Genomic DNA, 24,986 nt, shown 5'->3' with positions numbered 1-24,986 from the left:
GATCCCTCTAATCTAAATGTTTACAGTGTAAATTGAATTTGAAGCAGTTTTTTGAAAATTCAAAGTGCTCAAGGGTTTTGGTATCTGGTTCTGCAAATAATTGCCCCTGTGCAGGTGTCTCAATGATTTCAGCAGTCCTGTGCAGAGGTTTCAATGTGCTAATATTGCCAGACCAATGCTTATTTCTGAATTTCAGAGAATTAACTTCAAACTCTAAATCCTTCCTTTCCATCTGTTTGTATCGAGTGCTCTTTGTGTGTGGGATTCTGCTGAGTACTTTTTGAAACGCCAGATACGTTGTGTGCTTTTTGTGTAACAGGACTTCTCCGCAGTGAAATGCTACTTTTCATTTAGTCTGACTTTGCTGTTATGTAAAACCACAGCTTAGTTTTGGCAAACATTAATAGCTCTTAAATGATTTCTAATCTATTTTTAATACGATCCTAGTTCAAGTTCAAAATGAATAAACATAGGTCTTAAAGCAAACCTCATGTCTTTCTGTTTTATGCAGGGAAGTGCTACAAACCACAGGGTAAGGCTTGATTTATTTGCACAGCATCGAGTATTAGAATGAAAAAAGAATGGGTATTGGCTATTTGCTCTTAATTACTCTTCTTTGATGATTCTTTGGAGTTACAGGAGGCAGAGAGCAACCAGTTTAGGCAATTGTTCCACATTGCTCTGATGGAGAACTGTCCAGTTACTTGCTGAAACAAGTGTGTTCTCTCTTTATGCTTAACATCCAGCATCACTTAACTGTTGTACAGACCCTGCTTGCATGATCTGACAAGTAAAGATTACTGGGTAAACCGAGGGAAGTGGTTTCTGGTTTATCTCTTGGAAATGATGAGTATTTGGCTGGGGCACACAGCACAAGCAATGCTGCATGGGATCAGTATAAACCCAGAGCCTGGGGGCAGGGGGGAGGTTGTTTTATCAGTAGACAGATTGTTCAACCACGTAAGGGAAGTTAATCCACAACGGAGGCTGCATAGAGTTAACAGCTCTATTCTCAGTATTCCCAGGCTTGGTGATTTTTCTAAAGCTTAATTTCCTCGAGTCATCTGATGCCATTAAATAGGCTTCTCACCCCCATTTTTTATAACTTCTGATTCTTATGTCTTGCAGAAACACTGGATAGTATGAATATGTTGATTTGAAGCTTATCAGCTCAGCTGCCAGTCACCAGAAAAGTAAACAGAAATATCTTGAAAAAATACATTTTCCTTCTATGTAAATATTGAAATTTTGGGAGTTAAACTCCTGCTTCTTCAGCGGTTAATACTGGCATTGGTGTTTCAACCCACCTTTTCTGGAGTGGGCCTGGAAGCCCAGGAGCCTGGTTACAATCAGCCAGAACTCTAGTTTGGTTGCACACGTGGGCCCACAGATTTCCTGTGTCTATAGATACAAAAATCTCTTCTCTCCTAAAATCCAGTTTGTTTTGAAGTAACACATTCAGTTTTCATATTTGGATGAAAAAAAGCTTTTACAGTAATAATGGAGATAACATGGGGCTGTGGATGAAGTTTCCCACAGCTCAAACCCGCAGGCAAAGCGGAGGGCTGGTTTGCAGCCCAAGGCTGGGGTCTGTGTTTCTGCCACAGGAGAGGGTCCCATGTTAAAGCCCAACCTAGATGCTGGGTTTCATGCCAGCAGACCCAGCCATGGGACCCGGGCCTGGATTTTAGAACACTGCCCACAAAGAACTTGTTTAGTGAACATCAGTCTAATTGGTTTAATCAGCCCCCATCTAGTTTTTTAGGTTTTGTTTGGGCTTAATTCCCTTAATCTGCATTGCTGTTGTGAGCACTACCATATCAGAAATGGGGAGGGTAAATAAGCAAAGCATCTGAGCAATGCAGACTGGGCACGTTCTGCGTTTGGAACGTTAGCTCACAACTATACCTCTGACCTCCTTACAATTCTTGATCTCCTCTCTACTCTTGCCAAGTTATTCATAACCGCTTGCACTGTTGCAAGTGAGGCCTGAGCAATGCCAAGCACACAGACAAATTACCTCGCTTGCTTAGCATGATCCTTGACTTACAGCCCTGAGCTGCAGCATGTGCCAGTCCTGCCGCAGTGCAGCGCTGCTGATTCACGCCCCGCGTGCCGTTCGCTGCACGCCTGGCACTGCTCTGCAGGAGAACACAGGCTGCCCTCCCTCTTGTCAGCCTGCACCAGGACAAACCAGGATAACAGGCACTTACTGTAGGAAAATATTTCTGCTTTAAACAAAGGTTGTGTCTGAGAATACGGGAGACACGGGGAGGGAAAAACATGTTTATCCTCGAATCTGAGAGGGGCGAAAGGAAAAGGGGGAAACACTTTATCTGGATGAAGTCTAAATCTTTTTTCTAGTAGATTTCTTGTAGGTATGGCGGCAAGAGTTGTCTGGTGAAGAGAATTGTAGGGGTAAACAGGAATCAATAGAGTGAAATAGTTTATTGCATTGGGAAACCTGTCACAGAGAGGAGACATCACAGAGCAGAGCCTGGGGAAGATACGTCGCACCATCCTCTGACACACCCATCACAGTGGGAAAGGCCCAGGGTACGTGTGTAAGGGCTGTGGCTTCTGGCTCGGCATTGTGTCATCTTCCTCCAGAAATAACACTGCAATGTCATTTGGTTATACTGCACATTATATGTGACACTGTGCAGATGGACAGAACGAGCTTTTGTGCGAATCCAGATCTTGAAGCCTTGCAAGTAATTTCTAAAATTCACAGTGAGATCACATGAGCCTTTAAGTCCCAGTTCCAGAAAGGGAATTGTGTGGGCAAAGGCCCTTTGTGCTGGGGTCCCTTTCCTATTTGTTATCTTGCCAGCTCAATTATTTTGAAAGTAAATTTTTAAAGCATTTCTTTCTAGAAACTGAATTTAAAGAAATGCAGGTAGGTAGGGTTGTGTGCCTGCCTCCAAAATAATCCTGGCCAAAGGAGCTCAGGTTTACATGCTCCTTGTATGCTTGTGTGCAGAAGTAGTAGCCAGAGGCTCCTGTCTTTCAAGCATCCCAACGCCCAACAACCCCTTCTGTGAATAATATCCTAAGAGCCAGTCTGACCCTGCCCTGGCGCAGCTTGAGGCCATTCCCTCTTGTCCTGGCGCTGGTTCCTTGGCTCAAGAGACTCATCCCCCCTCTCTGCACCCTCCTTTCAGGGAGTTGTAGAGGGCAAAATGGATCATATTCCCCAAGGTTAGTGGGAGTCTAATACGATATTGAAACCAGTGGTACTGTTATGATGATAGCGTAGGGGAAACTGCTCCTTTCTCTGTTGACAGCATCAATTTTCTATCTCTTCAGTCTGAAGTACACAGGAGGCACAAAGCATGCTGCAGAAATGACAGAGTGCCAGGGTTGTGACTCACTGGTGGGGATGGCATAGCATGGATGACATCTCAGGTCCACCCCGTTCCTGGACAGCTGAGCCACCGTGCATCAGCTGCTGAATCACCTGGTTTACAGCGTGGTGTTTTGAAGTAAATCATCACTGCTGTTCCCTTGCCTTAAAACTCCTGACTGCAAACCGCAGCAGTTCATCAGCTGATTGATGAGCAGCACTCAGCTGGCTGCTCAGCAGCGCGGGAGGCCGGGATGGAAACCTGCTTGGGTCTGCAGAGCTCTGTGCCTTGCTGGGGGATGGGAGCCCTGACGAGACTGAATAGAGAGGTGGCATTTTAGGGTTTTATGACTATAATATTTAAAAGACCTCTGTTCCCAACAGAACAGTTGGCAAAACTCTTCTGTATTTCACTCAGTGCAGTTAGGGGAATGCTGTGTCCTTCTAAAAACCCCATCCTGCTTCAGTGAGTTAAAAAAGCATAAGGCTTCAGTCGTGTGCCTGTGTTTTCTTTGCATTTAATACACTTGTACTCCTATTTCAAAGCTCTCGATTTTGCCATCAGCAGTTCCAGCCAATTTCTTAACACTTTGTGCTGGCCAGGCAGTAGCTGTCTGTCTTTCCTGATGGTGTCTAATTTTGAATGAAATCTAATGTGTAGGACTGAGGAGATCATACTCAGCTTGTGCATTTGTTTGGTTTTAAACAAAGTGCTTGGAGGATGGACCATTTATGAATTCTTTAACGAAAATAGATCCAGGAAGGGGGTGGGGGGAAGTTGTTTCTTATTATGATCCCAGTATTAGTTGTCTATCAAAACTTCTTTTGCTTTCAGTCCAGCTGCCCGCTCATAAATTTTGGTAGAAAAGAGTCGCTACATGTGTTGTGTGTTGTTTAAGGTGGATGGTACTTCACTGCAGGCTTTGGCTGGTCTGAGGCCTTTCTGCACCCTTTCCCATTCCATCCATTCTGTAAATCACTCGAGCTTTACAGGAGTTGCTATGGAGTGTGCAATGAACTGAACTTTTCTAGAATCTCTGGTGGCTTGTGACATCTGTGCTAATCCATCATGTCACTTAGATACTTACCCTGTATGGCTCCTTTTAAACTTCTCCTCTGAAACCAGAAAAAAAAAAAAAAGTGGGATTATTGAAGAAATTTACAAGGTTAAAAAACCCCATGGGAGAACAGCCTTATTTTGAACTGAAAATGTAATTAAAATGTTAAAAGGACATCATCCAGATGAAGAAATTGCCCATAAATTTAAAAATAACTTACAAATGAACTTAATAAAAAGATTAATCAGTCAGTGATGGAGCACACTTCGTTTAGTATCTTTTTTAATAATTGTGGCCGCCTCAGTTTTAACCTACAGATAAAAATCTCCGCTGCGTTGTGATCAAGGTAAGGTACAAGTGTGTGGAGAAAGCGAATATATTACACACGTGGTCTTCTTTCCATGTTCTGTGTGTCCAGGCAGCTGCTTTTGTGTGTCCAGCAATACAGATTGTTCCGTGTGTTTTGGTTGGGAGGAACATACGCCCTGTCCTCTCCCTTGGCCCAGGTCATTTCCCCGCAGTTGGGATTTTTGCAGTGGTGCAGTCTGCCCGTGTACTTGTGTGGCACTGCAGCATCGTGGTGGCACAGCCACCCTCAGCATCATCAGACCTGCGCCACTCTTCTGCCCCCCAGAAGAAGAGCACGGGGAAAGGGCAGAAGGGAGGTTGGTTCTTGGGGCTTAAGCAGGGGACATGGATTTACAGCACATCAGCATCAAGAGGAACTTATTTGTTTTCCTCCCTTTTTCCACCCTGACATGTTTTGAGAAATTCAAGGCATTCTTACACCCCCTGCACTTTTCCTAAGGCTCCCAAGCATACACACAAATGCATTCATATCCATCACACTTTTGCAGTTCAGTAGCCAAGGTCTTTAGTTTTGGGTGATTCAGGATCTGCTTAATTACTGCGTCGGAGTTCTCCTGTGTGAGTGATCCGTCAGCAGTGCTGCATCTGACCTTCCTGCATCATCAGCGAGATCTATCTATAGATCCAAGAAAGAGTTCCTTTGCATGTTCAGGAGGAAGATGCCTTTCATTGAAATTCAGTCCCTGGTCTGTTCTTTGCTTACTGGGGTTTTCCTTCTTCCTTTGCAGCCTATTGTTGCCTGGGGACTTTTTTGAGAACTTTACAAAATTGTAAACTTTACAAAATTGTTCCTCTGCTGGTTTAGTGAAAACGAAGAAGTCTCTCAAGGCTCAGTGGGGTTTGTTCTGCCTGCCTCAGATCTTTGCCTTCCCTGCCAGGGACTGCACTTCACTGGTCTCTGCTGTGTGCAAGATGTGTTTCTGTTGCTATGTCGCTGTCTAGCAGTATCACCTGTGGATAGTTTTAGTGCTCCTGTTGCTCTGTGGTGGATTCCTTCTGAGTTGCTCTTAGTCTTGCTCTCGATTTCAGCCAGGAAAAAGCCCATATCGCTCCTCTTTCAATCTCCTGTGTGAGTATGAAATACTATTCTGTGCTCTGCCTCTTACAAGGTGCAGTTATGAAGAAGTATTTCTAGGAAGGACAATATATAGGAAGGAACTGTGAGTCCAAGTTGTGCTGAAGTCACACTGCTGGAATTGTGTGGCAAATTCTGCATGGAAGAATGGGAGCAGGAGGACTTGAGCTGGGATAGTTATAAGATCTAAGTTTCTACAAGTAAGGCATATGAAACACCAACCTGGGAGTATTTCAGGTTTTTATCTTCTCAATAGCTTGAGCTGTAGAATTTACCTTTCAGTGCAGAAACAAATGCTTTTGTAAGCAAAGCAAACACACCCAGCTGTATGGAATGCAACCAGTGGTGGCCCCTGTGTCTGCTATGCTTTTGTTTTGGGTAGCCTGTGTCCTTGTCTAAAACACTCCACACTTTTCAGAAACACTCCAGAGAAAGCTGGGTGTTGCTGGCAAGCACCTAGTCCTTACTGCCTTTCTATCTGTGAAAGCCGAGGCTCATTCTGACTTGCTCAGACTTTCCCAGGTTGGTGCAAGGCGTTAAGATTTATAGTCCCTTCCCCATCAGACTTTTGTTTTGCCATACCTCAGTTTTGTAATGGCATCCTTAAGAACAAGGCAGGATGGTAATCGCCTACTAAATGTGGTTTGGGGTTTCTGATCCGGTGGTGAAGCAGCTCTGAGGGGATGTAACTGCACACGTGAGGTTTGTATCTTCTATGAGGAGGTGTGACTTGGGACGCGTAACAAATTCAGTCACCGTTCCTCTGGCTGAGGGATGTAGGATGGGAGGTACCTGCACATAACCAAAGAGCTGAAAATGTTTGGCAATGTCTTTAAAGGCACCTTCCGTGGCTACTACTGAACCCCTCAGTGGGTGCTTCTGTAAAGGATACGAGCTGTCCATATTGCTGGCTCTGTTTTATACACCCGACGGGCAGACTGAGCTCTCTAATATAAATGAAAACGAACCAATGCAACCTTCCTCCATTGCTAGTAGAAAACAGATTTTTCTTCTGTTGCTGAACACAGAGGTTTGGACAAGACCTTGGCGGCCTGGAAGCTACGTCTGATTCTTTTAGTTTTGCCAAACTGGAACTCATCTCCTGCAGGAACCGGTGGGGTTTTGAGCACATTGTCTTTAGCTCTGGCTTTCCATTTACACTGCTGTTACTGGGAAGGTTGGGACTTCTTTCTTGTCAGAGGCTACTCAAAGCCAGAATCTGGACCTTAATGCCCAAGATCTCACGTTCTCCATAATGACACTAAATGCAGAAAAAATGTTTATTCCTCTTTGCACAAGGCAGGGAGTTACCGACTTCACTCTGTCATAGGAGAACATCACTGGTAGAGCAAGGAAATTGTCTAATTGCTCTTTCCTTCAAGTCGGGTCTTTAACAAAAAAAAAAAAAAAAAAAGCCACTCTTTTCCTTATTAAAAAAGAGAGGAGAGAGAAATGTTTTTCATGTTGGTGACAGCCAAATGTTTTCAAAGCCCAGTTAAAAAGTTGCAGTTTTAACTCTCAGCATGTTTTTCACTAAAATCAGATTTCCTGTCTTTTTTTCTAATTCCTGCTTGTCAGATACTGTACTGCTGTGGTTTATCAATATTTTTAGGTCCCAAGATACCTCTGCTCTATATGCTAAGGCTTTGTGGTCCAGATTCTGCTCAGTGACCAAATTTCAGTTCCACTCAAGTCGTTCTGAAGACACGGTTTAGTGTTCTGTATTTAGTTCCTGAGCTAATTAGAACTGAGCATGCTGCTTTGTTTCTCCACCTCCATATAAAATACAACAGAAGAGTCAAGGTCGAGGTAATAAAGGAGTCCTGCTGGAAAATCACGTGTGTTGGATGAATCATCCTGTTGGCTATGCTGTATTTATCTCTGTCACACTTTGGTATCATCCCTTTTCATTGCATCGAGAACATGTCCTGTTCTTGTTCACAGTGTTTGAACGTGGAGCGTACAGAACATCTCTTAGCTTGATGTCTCACTGAGCAGAACTGAACCATCTCTGTCAAGCAGCATCCAGAAATAGAGAGCAAACAAGTGAGCCAATATGTACCTTTCGCAGCCAGACTTTTGGGAATTTTATTTTATTGTTATGAATCAGTGTATCTATTAATGACCTGATGATTTTATTCCTTTCCTCTTGAGGCTAGGAGGCTCTCTGTGTCTCAAATTTAGTTTTTTCTGAAGAAGGATCCACGTGGTTGTGGGAGTAAGTGTTGTGCTGAGCGTTAGGGGACTGCAACTTCAAATTGAAAAGGAAAAATCCAGCCCAGTGTCTTCCAGCTTCAGATTCTCTTAATACTTAAGGAAAAATAAAGCAATTACTCATCAGTCTGCACCTCAGTGCCCGTGGAATAACCAATTTCCTTGGTCTTACCAAGGAAAAGATCAGCCGGAGCTGCAAACCCAAATTCCCTTTGGGAATTAGTTATTAGAATTTAAGCACTGCCTGCAGACCTTCTGACAAGTTGTGCTTTAACAGGCAGTAATACGTAGTATGCGTGTGTGAAATACGTGGGAGGAAAACCCTGCTGTGATTCACACCTGTTTCAGTTCTTACCGTGACAGAAGTTAGTGGTATGGTGGAAGTGGAGGTTTTTCCCCAAACAATGTATCACCCATGAAATGAGATACCGCCGAGTCAGCTTTGTATTAACCAAAACAGCCCAATTCAGGGTGAAACTGGAATCTATAGACGTTTTAGCGAGCCGAGCCAGCAATTAGTTGTGATTTCACATAACTCTCACCACCCAAAGCAAAAATCTGGAGTGAAACCACTACTCGCCTTGGTGTTTTACAGTGACAATATTGATGTCAAGTTGCTTTGCAGATGCAGAGTAGCCTTTCTCACTTTCCTTGTAGAGTATTATTCCCTTGTAGAGTATAAGGTGTGGTGGGTGGCAAGTGTTTACACACTGTCCACTGCCACTTGCCTCATGGCTGAGTAAACTTTGCTACAGTAGCTGAAAAGCTTCTGAATTTGTGTGCAAACAAGACATCTTTCAGCACCGTGGGCTGCAGATATTTTGGATTTGTTCAAGTCTCTGTGATTAAAACACGGTGAGCTTTGAACAGTATGAAAACCTAGAAATTGCTGCAGAACGTTCCTGTCAGCTCCTTGGTAATGCTTTGTTTCTCAAACTTTGCCAGCCTTGCAAAGAGCCTGAAAGCCCAAGAGACTTTATGCATCAGGATGCTTTATCATCGCAGAGTGTGGCTGTGGTTGAATTGCTCCTCACTTGCCCAGTGATTTGAACTCTCTTGTACAGGAACCTTGTTTTGTTCAGTCCTGCCCCTCATGCTCTTACGCTGCGACACAAGTGTTGACTTTGTTGTTCTCCCAAATCGCTGGGCTGGATGGAATTCAGTCACTGGTGAACAGCTGCACAGAGTGACTCATGTCACTTTTCAGACACAGAGACTCCTCACTCTTTCCCGTTTGGATGCAGATATCTTTTGGCATCTCGCAAGGTGGGGTCAGCACCCATCACACAGGCTGAGAGGCTCTTTTCACTGTCCCTCTCTGTCTTTGCAACTGGTTTTGGCTTTCTCTTGCTGTTTATTTACTGAATCCCTCAGTCTTGTGCTGGTTTGAATGCCTCCATTGTCTGGACATGCTGCCAGCAGCATCAAGTCTGTGGTGTGTGTGGTGCTTCAGGTCCCCAGGAATCTAGCTAATAACTTAATAGCTCGTCATCCCCACTGAGCTCACTCTGAGCAGATCTTTGTCGTGGGTTGCGGAGCACACAGATGGCAGCATGCTGTTTATCTCCAGGCTGTCACGTTGCTAGTTGTCCTCAAAACAGGGTGCCTTCACAGACTGGTGTTTGCTGAAGTCTGTGGCTTTATGGAGCCTTTTCCCAAATAGGATTTGATACAATGGAGAGAAAAGCAACAGCATCTGCACTGACAATGATGGCTCGTGGGCATTAATGCTTTTCTCAGGCACATGCACACGCTCTGTCAGCACACAGGCAGGGCAGCCTGGGCATACTATCTTCTCAATTTGATCTCCCTTGCCTCCCAAGGCGAGGGGAGGGGGGAAGCATGTGCAATACCTTTCTGCATTTGATCTGTCCACTCCCCGAATGTGCCTGGCCCATTAGTACTCACGGTCCAGTAACTGCTGTAGTAGAGTTAAAACCAGCACATATTTGTGGTTAAAATTGAGCACAAACTTGGCTTGCAGTCAAGGCTATAAAACCCAGGTTCCTTAAACTGACAAGAACTGCTACTCCCAAAAGGAAGGAGAGAGGGGAGGGGAGGGAAGGAGGGTAGAACTCAGCTCTCAGATAATCAGAGAGATTTTATCTTTTGGCCTTTGTCACCAAAAGAGCTCTTGGGTGCTCACAGCCCCCTTGCTGCCCACCCACTACTCTGGATGACTGAACAGCCTGCAGCACTGGCTGGTCTTTTCCTTGGTAAGACCAAGGAAATTGGTTATTCCACAGGCACTGAGATGCAGACTGATGAGTAATTGCTTTATTTTTCCTTAAGTATTAAGAAAATCTGAAGCTGGAAGACACAGGGCTGGATTTTTCATATTGTCACAGAATTTGGAGAGAGCGTTTAACAGATGTCTGACTTTGCTCACATCTTTGATATCATTGGTGAACTTGGACAATATTGGTAAGCAACTACACACAGGAATATTTTTCCAAATTTCTGTGAAGCCACTCAGTGAGTAGGTGGAGACAGATGCCCTGAAGTGTCGGTCTTTAGCCTGGGTCACACCTGTCACGGTAGAATTGGAAAAACCCAGCACTGATTTACCAGGGCTGAGTTGGGAAATTGGAGCTTTTGATTGTAGTTACATGGTTGTCATGTTGCATAAGGAGACTGTCCTCACACGTGGCCTCTTCAGGGCTGGGCTTCGCTTCAGTCTCTCTCCCTCTGCGCTGACAGGGGCTGTGGCAGCCCATGACAGCCTGAACACGCTTCCCCATCAGAGCGCTGCTCTTAGGTAGCTGCTGTAAGGATTTGCCCAAAGTTGTCAATGAACGTTATGCCACATCCCCAAAAGCTTTACAGAAAGTTTGAGTTCCCAAAACCTGTCAGGATTCTTGTACGCTCCTTCTAACTCTTAACCTTGACCTCTTATCTGTCATTTAATGAAGAAACAGCAAGATACAAAATAAAGCACATGGCAATTGCAGTAGACAGGCAGTGATGAGAGCCTGTGTGGGCCCTTCCCTGAGAAATCTGCACGGGCTGGAAGACGGTACAATCTTTACTGCTGTGTGCAGGCAACCCAGGGTATGACACTGGGATTTCTTCCTAGTGCTCTGCTGCTTCCTATCTCTGCGGTGTAGAAAGCCTCTTACGTTGTTGTGCCTTGTGGTAATTACCCCGTATCTTTTTTGTGTGTCTCCTCAGGAAAGGATGCCACAGACACCTCCCTTTGCAGCTGTGTTTGACAGCAGTGGCTACAACAGGAACCTGTATCAGTCAGAAGAAGACAACTCTGGAGGGCTCTGTTACCATGACAACAACCTCCTGTCGGGGTCTCTGGGAGCTCTGATCCAGCACTTGGTACCCAGTGTAGACTGCTACCCTGATGTAAGTCTGTACCCCCAGTTAGCTGTATGGCTGGGCCTCACGCGTCTCGTAAAGAGGAACTTCACATGTACAGCCAAAGCAGAACGTGTCACATCAGATTGCCAAGGAAGGGGTTCAAGTGACTGATGTAGCAATGACAGGATAACTATTGCTTCATGTGAGTGCAGTGTGCAGTAGCTCACCTGACCTAGGAAGTCTAATTCTTTATTACTCCTGTTGTGAGGTGCACAGCCCTGGTCTCATTTATAAAGTAAGTACTAGTGTGGCTTACTGTTTGGTGGGTTGTATGTACCATTGACCCTTTAAAGTCTGTCAGGCAAGCTGAGGAGAAAGACGTGACCACCAGCGTGACAGTATGAATGTCTTTAGTTTAAAAACAAACAGTTTTTAATGGTTATTTCCCATTGCTCGTGTGAGGTCCCCACCTATCTTGCAATTAGCAACTGGTTGAACTAGTGCCACCCTGTTTGGAATCAACAGATGCTGGACATGAGAATGGAACATTTGTCATCTGAGAATTTTTGGCCTGTCTAGATTCATCTGTGCATTGAGACATTTTATATAATTCTTAGAGAAGAAGAATGATATCAAAAGGGGGGCAGTTGAGGATGACTGAGGGATGATGAAACTGCATCTGTGCTTGTTGAAAGGCTCTTGCTGAAGACATAACTCTGCCTATATTCACTTTCTGTTGTTGTCATAGATCTATTCATGTTTCCAAGACAGGATCTTTTTTAACTTGGGTCAGAGTTAGTAGCAGCACAGGACTGTGCTTGAGCTAGTGCTTATCCATTAATGCTTAAAATTCAAACATGCAGCAATTTAGACATCAGTTGGTCAAACATGATGTTTATTCCAAGTTCCTAGGACTGGAACATTGTTGAATCTTTCTTGTGGGTGCCACAGATACTTAACTACTGGCAGTGTGGAGAGTGGAGTGGCTATTTTGTCTATCCATCTCACAATGAGTTCAAATCATGATATATGGAAAATCAAAGCAAAATAAGGAGCCTCTTACTCTTACTCTTCTTGTAACCTCAGAATGAGTTACTAATTTTTGTTCTGTAAAATTAAGCTATGCAGTTCCCTCTGCTTTCACCCAGGAGACAAGCAATACTGTGGGAAATGAACAGTATCTGGAGATTCTTAAAGGAAGTACAAGGTCATAGTGTGCAGTTTACTGAGGTCAGACAGGCAAACACAGCATGGTAAAGATGGTGTACGTGGCAAAATTGAGTCAGCTCAGCGATCTGGCCAACTGACATCTTTTTTTATTCTTTTTCTGAAGACTGTTTACTTTCACTATCAATGTGGAAGCAGACAGGATTTCTCTGTTGGTATTCTAAGTATCTTGGACTTGCAGCATGAATTTTATTCCATTGTCAGCCTACAAAGAGTTATGTAACATGGTAATGGCTCTCACAAAGATTTACTGTAGAGCAAGAGAAGATGAGTTGAAATTTTATTCTGAGTAATTTTAGGTACTGAGCTTGCAATGAGGCTGTGTGCAATAGGAGAGCTACACCAGCCCTACTCTACCTTGTTCTGGTTAAATCTTGCATAGCTTGGCTCAAGCACGAATTTATAACACTGATTCTGGAGCAATGACAAGTGTTAAATTAAATGCTTATTGCTGTAGTAATAGCTCTTGTCACAGTCACATGCAGAGTTTTCTTCTGCAGATAGTAAAGTTTTAGGAATGGATTTGCCAGGAACACAGTTGGAGAAAATATAAAGCTGGTGGTAATTTATCCTCATCCCTTTCTCTGTCTTCCTCTTGTTTGCAGAGGACGTACATCTTCACCTTCCTTCTCAGTTCACACCTGTTCATGCACCCGCATGAGCTCATGGCCAAAGTCTGCCATCTGTGCTCTGAGCAGCAGAGACTGAGTGAGCCTGGCTTGGACAAGGTGAGTTCCCTCGTTCTCAGGGACTCCTGTTACTTCCACTCAAAAGTCTCCACACTGCCCGTGGAAAAATGTTCCTACTCAAGAGAGTCCTCAGTAGGATTAAACAGATTGAAAACCTGATACGAGCACCTAGAATGTGACCCTTTCTTTGCTGACATTCATGTGGAATTTCCACACTGCTCAGCCTGTCTCTGTGAAGACTGTTGCTGCTGCTGCACTGTTTTACCAATATATGGCCCAGAAATGAAAGTGCTGCTGTTAATGACATATCCCACACTGGCCCCGCAGTGGTTGCTTTTGTTTCAGGGCTCTGAATGTCTTGACATATAATGCCACAATGTTGGAAAGACATAATGATGAATTGAGCATGTCAGTGGGGATTACACTGACCTGTCTCACATGTTTAAGCTACGTTCTTGCTACAGTCTTTGCAGAGTGGCTGGCCCCTTTGCATGTCGTGGCTGGAGCTGAAAGGGGACGGGATGTGGATGTTTGGAGAGAACCTCCACGCCAGTAGAAAATGACACAAATTAAATTCAGATACTTGAATAATTCCATTGCTTTCTCCCTATAAGGTATAGTGTGTGTGTAAGTCCTGGCAGAACTGGAGCTTATCACTTTTGTTGTTGACAGTTAGCCATAAGTTATAGAAACACTAATAAATGTCTTGCACTGAGACACTCCTGATAATGGGGGGAATCATTCTAAGATTTCCACCTACCTGGGGCCTAATTTCCACATCAGATAAGCCAATGAGAATCTCTTCATTGGGCATTGGCTCTGGCCTTTATTCCAATGCTGAATTAAGTTAAGCTTAAAAATTCAAGTGACCTTCATACCCTTATGCTCCACAGTATCCTGTAGAAGGGAATTCTATTTCCTTTGGGTTAGGTATGTGCTGTACTGCTGTTACTTGTATCATTCCTCCTTACTGTTTTCCAATAGAATCAGATATGAAAAATTGCACCCAAAATCCTACAGTTGTTGACTGAATGGACAGAGACGTTTCCTTATGATTTCCGAGATGAAAGAATGATGAGGAACTTAAAAGAGTTGGCACAAAGAATAGCCAGTGGTGATGAGATAAGTTGTCTGTGTACAAAGTCAATTGATAAAAAGGCATTCCTTTAACGCTCTGATATTGTAGGTTTGTTGTTGGTACGGCTCTGGGTGGCTAAGCTAACTTAGTATGAAGGTGCTGGTAGGCAAGAAGTTCTGCCTGGTACCTAGGCCTAGGAGGAAACCACGCAGCATAGGCAGATCCTTTTCAAAGCACACGTAAGGTTCACTCCATCCCTAAACCCATAATATAATTGCATCTTGTGCAGATAGACACAGCTTGCTGGCTGGTAGTATTTTTCATTTTAGTGATTCTGCTTGGAAGCCTTGCGTATCTGAGAAATCCCTACTGATGTTGATAATTTCTTCGATTTGTGTGAGTAAAGTGTGCTGGCGTTGGGCCTGGGTTTTCCAGCTACAGAAGCAGGTCAGTGGAAGAGTTATAGCAGTTTGAAAGAAAGTTTCTAAAAAAAAAAACTGGACCAGGAAGAATTGTCTTGAACTTAAAGCATCAGATATGGGCTGAGAGGGAGTCTGTCATATTCATTCCTCTGGGTGGAGCACACAAGGAAATCACCTGACCTTTTTCTAAGTCCCAGTTCTCAGGTGGAAATAAAGTTTCACAGAGGTATTATGAAATATTTTGATGCTTAACTGATGGTTGTCTTGTAAGTACTGAAATAAACTCAGCCCAAAGCCAAAAGTTAATATTCACTTAGTGGCAAGGCAATTAACAAGGTTTCAATGAGCAGATCATGCGTAGCTGCCATAATACTCACATTACAAAAGGCACTGGAGTGGCATTTGGAAGAACTATAAACACAAAGAGCAGTTGCTAAATGGCATCGTGTTTGAGGCATTCCTCAGGGGCTGGTATTCCTTAGTACCTTATGCCAAGGGGATGTTAACAAGCATTTAGGTGAGCTTTACTGGGAGGGGTTGCAAGTGCTACCAAAGGCCTGGAAAGGTCTTGAGAGACTGTAAACAAGGCTGGAAAAGAACAAACCTAAACCGAGTTTGGAAGCTAAAATACATTGTGGTGTTGTGAAAATGGGGAGGGACAAAAGAAGATGGGACAAGAGAGTGAGATGCAGTATGGAGTAGAAATGAAAATTATACCAAATTTGATGAGCAAGCTTAGAACTGCTGCGAGATAGCTACAGGGGGCTCTGGACTGTGGAGGTTTGCCTTCACTGTGGGGTGCCAGGAGGAACTTTTCCCTGTACAGCGCTCCTGCACCGTTGCTTTGTGTCTGGGTACTCTTAATAGGAAGACAGGGAACTGCAGTTCAGTTCAAGGAAAAGGAATAAGATTGAGGACTCACACCTGTTTGAAAAATACCCACTGGCACAAAAAGAGAGAGCGAGCTGTTTAGCCTGGGCCAGTTGGGTTGGTGGATACAAGGGTGAAATGGCAACAGGGAAGGGTTGTCTACAGTGAAGTTTCTGGCACTGCAGACAGTTTAAACAGTGAAATCATCTATTGAGGGGAAAGGCAAACGTACAAATTGCTAGAAGATGAGCGCTAGAGAGCAGTCTTACTCTGGCAGCAAGCTGTAGATCTTTTCTAGCTCTAGCTTTGAGCTTTTTTGGACTTTGAGGTTTCCTTCAGAAAGACAAAGGGAAAGCAAGCACTGCAGTGAATTGACTTGTGTTACTGTGAACTGCTTGGAACAGTAAATGGCAACTTCCTTGACCTTGCTTTTCTACAGATTGCTTGGATTTGTGTGAGTCATTACCTCTAAGGACACAAAAGAGGCAGTGGTTCTGTCCACTACAGCTCTTCTACTTGTAGCTTCTTAATCCACTTCCCAAATTATCGTGCTCCACTGCTATTAAGAGCTGTCAGTAGGAGTACAACTAAAACCCTTCACCATGCTAACATCAGAAAGTCGTCTTGGGAAAAACCTTGGTGGGGTTATTTTTGTCCCTCTTCTCCCTCAATTTAATTCCATTCCTTCCACTTTTTCCCTCTGTGTCCTGAGAGGTCATCATGCCCATGAGATATTTCTAGATTGTTCTGGTCCCTTTTACCACTTAACTGACCTTTGTTTCAAGGTATATCTGAAACCTTTCCCATCAGCCATTGCCTCCCATTTCCTGATTAGTTCCATATAAACATTTAGCAGTGGCTTTTTCTGTGAAATACTTGATGGCTGTGTGCAGTCAGACCAAAGCCACATCCCGTAGCCTGATCTCTTTTTCATGTGCAGCCCAACATCGCACTGACCTCTCTTTTTTTTTTTCCCCACCATGATATCATATAGTGAGATTGACTGTGGAAACTCATTTAACGTGTGGTATTCCAGATCTAGCAGGTAGTAATGGTACTTCCAATCACTATCCATGTGGGACAGACACAAAGGAGTGACCTTGAGGTGAAGTGTCCCATCACTTTCTCCCATGCTGTCCAATCCTCAGAGATTTTTAAATATAAATAAATATCAGCATTGTCAGTGTGAAAATAGAATAAAAAATAAGACTGTGGGACAAATAAGTGGAAAGGGTCAACCTAATTTAGAGGAAGACTGTATGTTTAGGCTGACTGGGAGCCATACTACAGTCAAATTAGTATCTAAGAGACATATTCAGTGAGTTCATTGGTGTGTTGTTAAATATATATATCTATATATATATGGAATTAAAGAAATGCCTGAGATGAAGTAATGGCCCAGCAGCAAATACCTGTTATGTGTGCAAAGTGCAGTACGTACTTATCCTCACACACAGTGCTTCGAGGTCACTGCCCCTTTGCTCAAGAGGAGGCTGAAGCTCAAAAGAGCAGAGGGGTGTTGGCTTTGTGGGCTCAGCTACATCTATGAGGTGTGAGAGGAAACTGGCATTTCCTTCTGCCTTTGTGCCAAGAGGGTTTTGCCTCATCACTGGACAGAGGGGATGTTTGTTATGCTGAACTGCTGTTAGACCAGATGTGGGTAACTACCCTGATTTCTTGTTCTGGTTTGGAGGGTATCTGCCAGTTTGCCTTTTCTCCCTGATTTTGTCAGTTCTGGGTTGACATGAACCACAAATTAAGGCAAGGTTTGGGTTTTTTTGCTTTGAAGCTTAACCCACTGGTTACTATGTGATTTCCATCAGTAGCCAGAATTCATCCTGAGTATTTTAGATTTTGTTTTTTCATTCTCAGGTGAGTACCAGCTGGGCAAGAAAATGCTTCATAAAGTTCTCTTACATGAAATTTCAAAGAATTTGGAAGGGAGTGGGTCAGTGAAGCAGGTCTGTGTGTGTCACGTAACACCTGTTGATGGAAGCGCAGCACTTGAAGTAATACTTCTGTGTCTTCCTGAGGAAAATGTAGATCCCCTTGTGCTCTTCCCACCCACCCTGGTGAAAAATTATGCCGTGTGTGTTTGTCTAGAAAATCAAAATACATCTAAGCAGAAAGCAATTATTTACCAAGTAACAAGACAAATCCAGCCTTGGTTGAACATAACTGATTTCAAGAATGAATCTGACCCAAGATAGTGCTGTTGTATTTGAGTAAATTTGGAAATCCATGTAAATGGCAGCTTTGGAGGGAATGAGAATTTCATTAGAATATGGGAAACATTCCTGCCTTGGACCGATCACACTGTGCTGTGCTGCCAGTAGGTTTTGGACACTCCTTTTTTCATCCACTTAGGTTTTGCTTTAACGGCTTTAGGATGGTATCTGGAATTTGGAATGGTAACCACCTTAGGGTCAGTTACACAGATCTATCTACTTAAGAGTCAAGTCCTGCTCCTACTTAAATTTGTCCCTCCTGTTAACTTAAACTGCCACAGGGAAAGGCCTGCAAGGTGAAAGAGAGATGTTTGTACTATCTTCTCCTTTTTCTCATATTTACTGCAAGTTTTAATTCTGACTTCAATGAAATTGGTCTTGATTTACTCCAGAGAGAAGCAGGCCCTTTTTTCATCATTGAATGATCATATATTGGTTTTCCTGTGGTCTTAAGCAGGAGAAGATGGGAGTATTTTCATTTCTTGTGTTTTGTCTGGTGATTGTTGGTACTTTTCTTGCAGTAGGTTGTGCATGTCTTTTCTGCTTTTCCTTGAGCTAACCAGGTCACTGTTGAATCTGTGAGACAATCAGTGTTTAAATTCTTGGCTGGATTCCTTTTGGTCTGATGAAATGTTAATATTAGAAACTCACATAGTAGCAACAAATACAGGTATCAGCATCAATCTGTTTTGGTGTTATGCAGACTTTAATACTATCTTTGCACATTTCAAAAATGTCTCCGGATTGTTTCTTGTCGTGACAGATGTATCGGAAGAACATACAGCAGCTCCTCCAGAACCTGATTCAGAAGCTCACCACTGTTAGCCAGTATGAGGAAGTACTTGCAAAAATTAATGCCACGTCCACAGATCGCCTCACAGTTCTAAAGACCAAGCCCCAGTCCATGCAGAGGGACATAATCACAGTCTGCAATGACCCCTACATGTTAGCTCAGCAGCTGACACACATAGAGCTTGTAAGTTGTCATACTTCAACCACGATTGCATCCTTCCCCTCTTTCTGAAATGCAGGTTAACATAGTGTATGACTTGGCTGCTTGTGTGCTTTGTTTAGGAGAGACTCAGTTATATTGGACCAGAAGAATTTGTCCAGGCGTTTGTGCAAAAGGATCCTTTGGATAATGACAAGGTAATTGGAGCAGATCTGGAGCAGCTCTGAAATGTGGTATTTAACATCCTGGAGCTCAGGTGCCCCATGACCTGGAAGCGAGGTCCGGCAGTAAATGAGAACCAGCAGAAACAAGCTTTATAGTGAAAGTGCTTTAGTATTCCTCTTAAAAATTTGGTTGATGTTTTTTCTTCCTGGAGGACAACTCCTGGTGCTCTAGAACTCAGCCAACAGGTTGACTTGAATTAACACATTTGCTTTTTTTCTGATTTAAGCTAAGTGAGAACTTAATCCTGTGAATGGTTTCTGCAGACCACCTACGTGGTCGACAGCTGGAAAAAGCTGAGTTTAACTTTGGCTTTTGCGTTACTCATTCTCAACATCTGTTCTTCCTTTTAGTAAACTGCACTCTTGCAGCAAACTGGCAAGTGAGTCAATTTGCAGGTGAGCACGCATCACAAGAAGGGGGGCTGTGAGCTCTAGATCTATGTGAGATGAAGGGCAAGGACGCAGGGTTTTTAGCTAACCGTGCTAGAGCTGTCATCTCCTTGAGTGCAGCTTTCAAGATGACTTATGCTCTGTAAATAAACTGTGCCAAAGCCAGGCGGTTAAAACTTGAATTACTGTCCTCCCTAAAACTGACAAACGTAATAGAATGACTCAAGTTTACAATTTGATATTCAGTCAGACAGTCTCTGAAAATGATTTTGTATGTCGATCACTAAAACTGCAGTCTACCCCTTCTTAGGCAATCCTGAGATGTGGTGTGGGAATCAAGACACTACAGAACAAATAACACTGACTAGGAAAGGGAGAATCTGAACATAATGTGCCAGTGGAGTGGGCTGGCCTCCGTTTTCCTTCTGCACTTGCAGAGAGCATAATGTTGTCTCCACCGTATTAATGGGACAGGAGTGAGGACAGACACAGTGCTCATAGTCAAGGAAGCTTTAGCAGATACTTAGCTTTGATTGTTTGCATAAGTCTATCATAAGTCCTGGTAGGATTTACAGCAGGCGATGAATTCTGCACGCCTGCTGGAGTGCTTTACTGCGCCAACGGCTCAGGAAGGAGTTACACGTGCTCGAATACTGTCACTGCTGCTTTCCCTCTCAGGCTTTTTGTCACTTTGGGTAATTGGGTTATTCCTGGTTACTTGATGGTGTTTGGGGATGACAAGGTGGGAAGCCAAAAGGTCTCTCTCAGGAAAAAGATGAAGATTACACTAGAAGTTGCTATTTTTCTTCTGTCTGCAGAGCTGCTACAGAGATCAAAAGACAGACCGGGAATCTGGAAGCCTGTGTGGAATGGTTTAACAGGCTCAGTTACTTGGTTACAACAGAAATCTGTATGGTGAGCAAAGACTTTTTCTGCTAAAAGGTTTAGTCTAATCTAGTTGTCTAAACCTCTGAAGCCTTTTCAGGTGTGGTGCCCTTTCAGTGTGCCCTTTGACTTTTCATTCTCTCAGCTCTTTTTCCCATGTGGATGCAGTCAATGCAGGGCTGAAGAGGAAATAAGTTCCGTGTTTTCGGCATCAAACTCATGCCTCAGCCTTGTTCATCTGACAAAGTGGTGACGTTGTGCTAGGTTAGCCCTTCTTAGCACAGGAGCGTGTCTGGCCTGCCCTTCTCTCCTGTGAATACCCCTTGTGAGTGGAGGCATCTTTTCTCTCCTCTGTGCTGACCCCCTCCTCTGCTCTGCTGTTCTTCATACCCTTCTTCTTGGCAGAGTTCTTTGCCTGTTGTCCTTGCTCTCTATCTGCCTGGTATCTGGGTTGTCTTTGTTGTCCTGAAGGCTTCTGGACACAACAGTGTGGTGTCCTCTGCATGTTAAGCACAGTGTGAAGTTGTGGTGTATGTGGAAAAGAGGAACAAGGGTGTTGTTTCTTTTGGGGAGGGGTCAGAGTGCTCTGTTCCCTGCAGAGCGTAACGCTCCAATGGCACGTCCTGCAGCCTGTGAAGAAGAAGCAGAGAGCAAGAGTGATAGAATATTGCATTGATGTGGCACAGGAATGTTTTAACATTGGCAACTTCAACTCCTTAATGGCTATTATTTGTCAGTACGTGTCCTGAGGTGTTTCGTCCTTGTTTGAATCCAGATAAAGGAAGCGCGGTGCTTTACACAAAAGTCTGCCCCTTAGCATGCTCGGCTGTGTGAAGTGGGGAGGGGAAGTGGTGGAGAACTGCTCAACAGTATTGTAGTGTGATGTGTGTCAGAAAGTATTTACTGCCATCGTGTAAATTACAGAAAAACAAAGTTTTCATTGCAGCTGTTCAGAGATCTAAATCCACACTTTTTGAAACCAACTTTAGTGCTCAATTGGAATAGAAACTCTTCCTGTGAGATGGAGGGTTGATATCTTCCATCCTTTCTATCACACCATATATATCATAGTGGTTTAAAAATTCCACACCTTTTTATATCTAATAGGAAAATATTGGGAATATTTTTTTAATGTGAAATGTGAAAACTTTGTAGATGTGTGTAGTTTTCAATGAAAGACATGAGAGATGGTGTTGAGAACTCACTTGTGCTTTTCTACTGTATATTCATGTTTTATCAAACCCACATTAAATAATGTCAGAGCATTTTATTAGAGCTTTCATTGTGTAAGAGATGTTGATTTTGTTTCCAAAGTTGTTTTTAACGTTGAAATTTCAAGAAAATGATGAGTTTGATTTCTGAGTAGCTGTGTTGAAAATAATTATTATTGTTAATAGCTCCTTTACTTCAGAAATACTTACTGCCCTAAGCTACTTGAAAGATTTTTTTTTCTTTAAATATTCCTACAAGTTCTTTCTCTTATCTTAAGCTGGCATGAACATGAGTCCTGGGTCTCGGTTAAAGAAAACTTGGGCAAAAGTAAAGACAGCCAAATCTGATATTCTTGAGGTAAGTCTGGCCAATATTTGGACACGGGGCTGTTAATAGCATTTTACTTTTAACTGCTCTAAAATGCAAGTTTGACTTCATTATGACATGTGTCATTAGTATGTTTGTGTTCTTAACGGAAATTCTAGAAGATATAATAAGAATTGTTCAGCTGAGTTGTGCTCTTTTGATTTGGAAGAAGGAAATTGAAGTAATTAATTCCCAAACCCACCTCCTAAGAATTATTTTTTAAAAAATAATAAAAATGTAGGTAACCTCTTGAAAGGGAGATGTATTTGAGGGGGATGGTGTGGGTGCCTTTGAAAATCGAGGTGAGCTGTAAGGCGGCTGCCTTGCCCTGTCAGCGAAATTTGTCGTGAAGTCATTGATTGCCAGTTACCTTCAGGTAGTAAAGACCTTTGTCAAAGATCGGACAGGTGCAGCAGTGGAGGAGTCTGTGATTTACCCAACAGGTTATTTACCAAGAAGTTAATTATCCTGCTGTAAATGGTGATTTGTTAATTCAGGTTATTTATTAGTAAGATAAAGGAAATGTAACGTTTTGTGCTTGACACAAGCATGAAATGTTTATTAATATCGTCAGGAGATTTGACTTGTCTTTTGACAACAGATTAAAACTGGGTGGCTGTAGCCACCTCACACTTCCTTCCCCCGCCCTTGGGTGGGAAGCAGCCTTCCTTGTGCCAAGGGTAGCTGCACAGCTCGGGAAGTTGCTCTTAAGATTACAGCCCTGTTTCATTCAACCTTATCACACAGGCTGGGCTTTGCTGGTTAAGGACATGCTTTGCGAGCCGTGCGGTCATCCCAGTCACTGAGGTGCAGCAGTCAGTCGTGGAGCAATGAGGCCACTAACAGCTTTAGGTCTCTGATCTTACTTTGACATTGCAATTGAGTCAGCTCTGAGAAACCTGCGTACTAGGAAGAGCAGAATATTAGTGCCAAGACCCATTGTTGTCTTAGTTCCGTGATTTTGGCTTTTGAATTAAAGCTGAGCTACCTTCTTTGTGGAGAGAGAAAGAAGGTCCATGAAGCCTTGCCTTTGCTTTCCTGCCCCTGACTTGGATTGGATCCCTTGTTGTGCTGAGTGAACATTTGTTAAAACAAGGTTCCCTTCTGATCGAGTGAGCAGATGAAAAGATACTGCAGTCCTCTAAAGGGCTGTATTTGTGGTGCTCTTCAGCAGACCTCTTGCTTTTAAAAATAGTTACTCAAGTGAAAAAGAATTGTGTGTGGTGATGACACTGGCTCATTATTTACATTTTTTCATGCCTTGTAACATCAGATGGACCCTTCTAGCAATTTCTATAATTACCGAACTCCCTGCGTGGAGCCGCTCAAAGGTCCCTGACAGCTCATAGCAATAGAGAGAAGGTATGTTTGCAAATGATTTGGCAGTGGGCAAAAATGAAATGTGCTTGTGTCCTGGTTCAGCCAGGATAGGGTTAAGTTTCCCCAGCAGTGGGGGGAAGCTCTAGCCGGGTTCTTCAATACCATGCTGACATCTGCCACATCCCCTACCACGCACCAGCCTCCGGGAAGATCGAGCGCTACAATGGACTGTTAAAAACTACACTGAGAGCAATGGGGGGTGGAACCTTCAAACACTGGGACACACATCTGACAAAGGCCGCTTGGTTAGTCAACACGAGAGGATCTGCCAGTCGAGCTGGTCCGGCTCAGTCAAAACTTCCACGTGTTGTAGACGGGGATAAAGTCCCTGTGGTGCGCATGAGGGACCTGCTGGGAAAAATGGTCTGGGTTAGTCCTGCGCCGGGCAAAGGCAAACCCATCCACGGGATTGCTTTTGCTCAGGGACCTGGGTGCACCTGGTGGGTGATGCAGAAGGATGGAGAGGTCCGATGGGTACCACAAGGGGACTTGATTGTGGGTGAAAACACACCGTGAGTTATACTGAGCTTTTGTTAATTTTTCTTTGTCAATGCTAATTGCTAAGTGGCAGCTGGATGTGACGCACATGGTATAGAATAAAGGGGTGGATTATGTCCTGGTTTAGCCAGGATAGGGTTGAGTTTCCCCAGCAGTGGGAGGGAGCTCTAGCCGGATTATTCATTACCATGCTGACATCAGGTCCGGGTGCCCAAGCACGGGCCCTTTTTGTGCGGTCGCCTCTCTCACTGCTGTATCGGTACATCTCCTGCTCTGTTCATTGTTATCACTGTTATTGTTATTGTTGTTGTTTGTTTTGTTGTTGTTACACTGTTGTATTAAACCTCTCCTTATCTCAGCCCCAGGCTTTGTATTTCACTCCCTGCCCCGTCCGGTCAGAGGGTGGGGGAGAGGCAGTGGCAGCATGGTCTCAGGTCCCAGCAGGGCCTAAACCACCACATTGGGACATAGTGGGGGCACTGGGAGGGCTACTGGGATGTACTTCAGGGTACTGGGACATACTGGGATATATTGGGAGCCCTAGGAGAGTCACTGGCACATAGTGGGGGGCACTGGGAGGGTCCCTGAGATGTACTGGGGGGCACTGGGACATACTGGGGCACACTGAGGGGGTTACTGGGATGCATTGCAGGGCACTGGGACATACTGGGATAATTGGGGAGTGCTAGGAGAGTTATTGGGATATACTGGGGGCCACTGGGATGGTTACTGGGACGTAGTACAGGGCACTGGCACATACTGGATATATTGGGGAGTGGTAGGATAGTCACTGGGACATACTGGGGGCATTGGGAGTGTTACTGGAATGTATTGTAGGGCACTGGGACATACTGGCGTGCACTGGGGTGGATACTGGGACATACTGTAGGTTACTGGGACGTACTGGGATATATTAGGGAGTGCTAAGAGGGTCACTGGGACATACTGGGGGGCACTGGGTGTCGCGGTTGATAGTATTGACACAGTGATGGTTTAGCAGGAAATCTGGATTTATTAATAACTAACAGCAATTTATCATTACAAAATAATTCCGAGATGCTGAAAGAAAGAAAAGCGACTGATTCACAGACTCTGAACTGCCCAGATTCACACTCCCTCCCTCACCGGTGCCTTCCCTGACCCATCGATCCCTGCGCACCCACCAACGGACAGACACCCGGAAACGAGGGTCCG

General features: G+C 43.9%; 1 protein-coding gene across 1 annotated transcript in view; it reads left to right on the top strand.

The window, feature by feature from the left end:
• Window positions 1-24,150, top strand: part of LOC141930748 (ras-GEF domain-containing family member 1B-like) — a 70,258-nt gene extending 46,108 nt beyond the window's left edge. Inside the window, 7 exon segments of the mRNA XM_074841981.1 lie at window positions 11,234-11,416; window positions 13,204-13,326; window positions 18,649-18,861; window positions 18,960-19,034; window positions 20,270-20,290; window positions 20,292-20,366; window positions 20,482-24,150. Coding sequence (XP_074698082.1) covers window positions 11,234-11,416; window positions 13,204-13,326; window positions 18,649-18,861; window positions 18,960-19,034; window positions 20,270-20,290; window positions 20,292-20,366; window positions 20,482-20,589 — 798 coding nt within the window. The 3' untranslated portion in view covers window positions 20,590-24,150.
• The last annotated feature ends 836 nt before the right edge of the window (window positions 24,151-24,986 follow it).

This window comes from Strix aluco, chromosome 16 (genome assembly GCF_031877795.1).
Source record: "Strix aluco isolate bStrAlu1 chromosome 16, bStrAlu1.hap1, whole genome shotgun sequence".
NCBI classification, from domain to species: domain Eukaryota; kingdom Metazoa; phylum Chordata; class Aves; order Strigiformes; family Strigidae; genus Strix; species Strix aluco.
The sequence above is the reverse complement of the archived record's forward strand: the minus strand, read 5'-3'. Positions and strand labels throughout refer to the sequence as shown.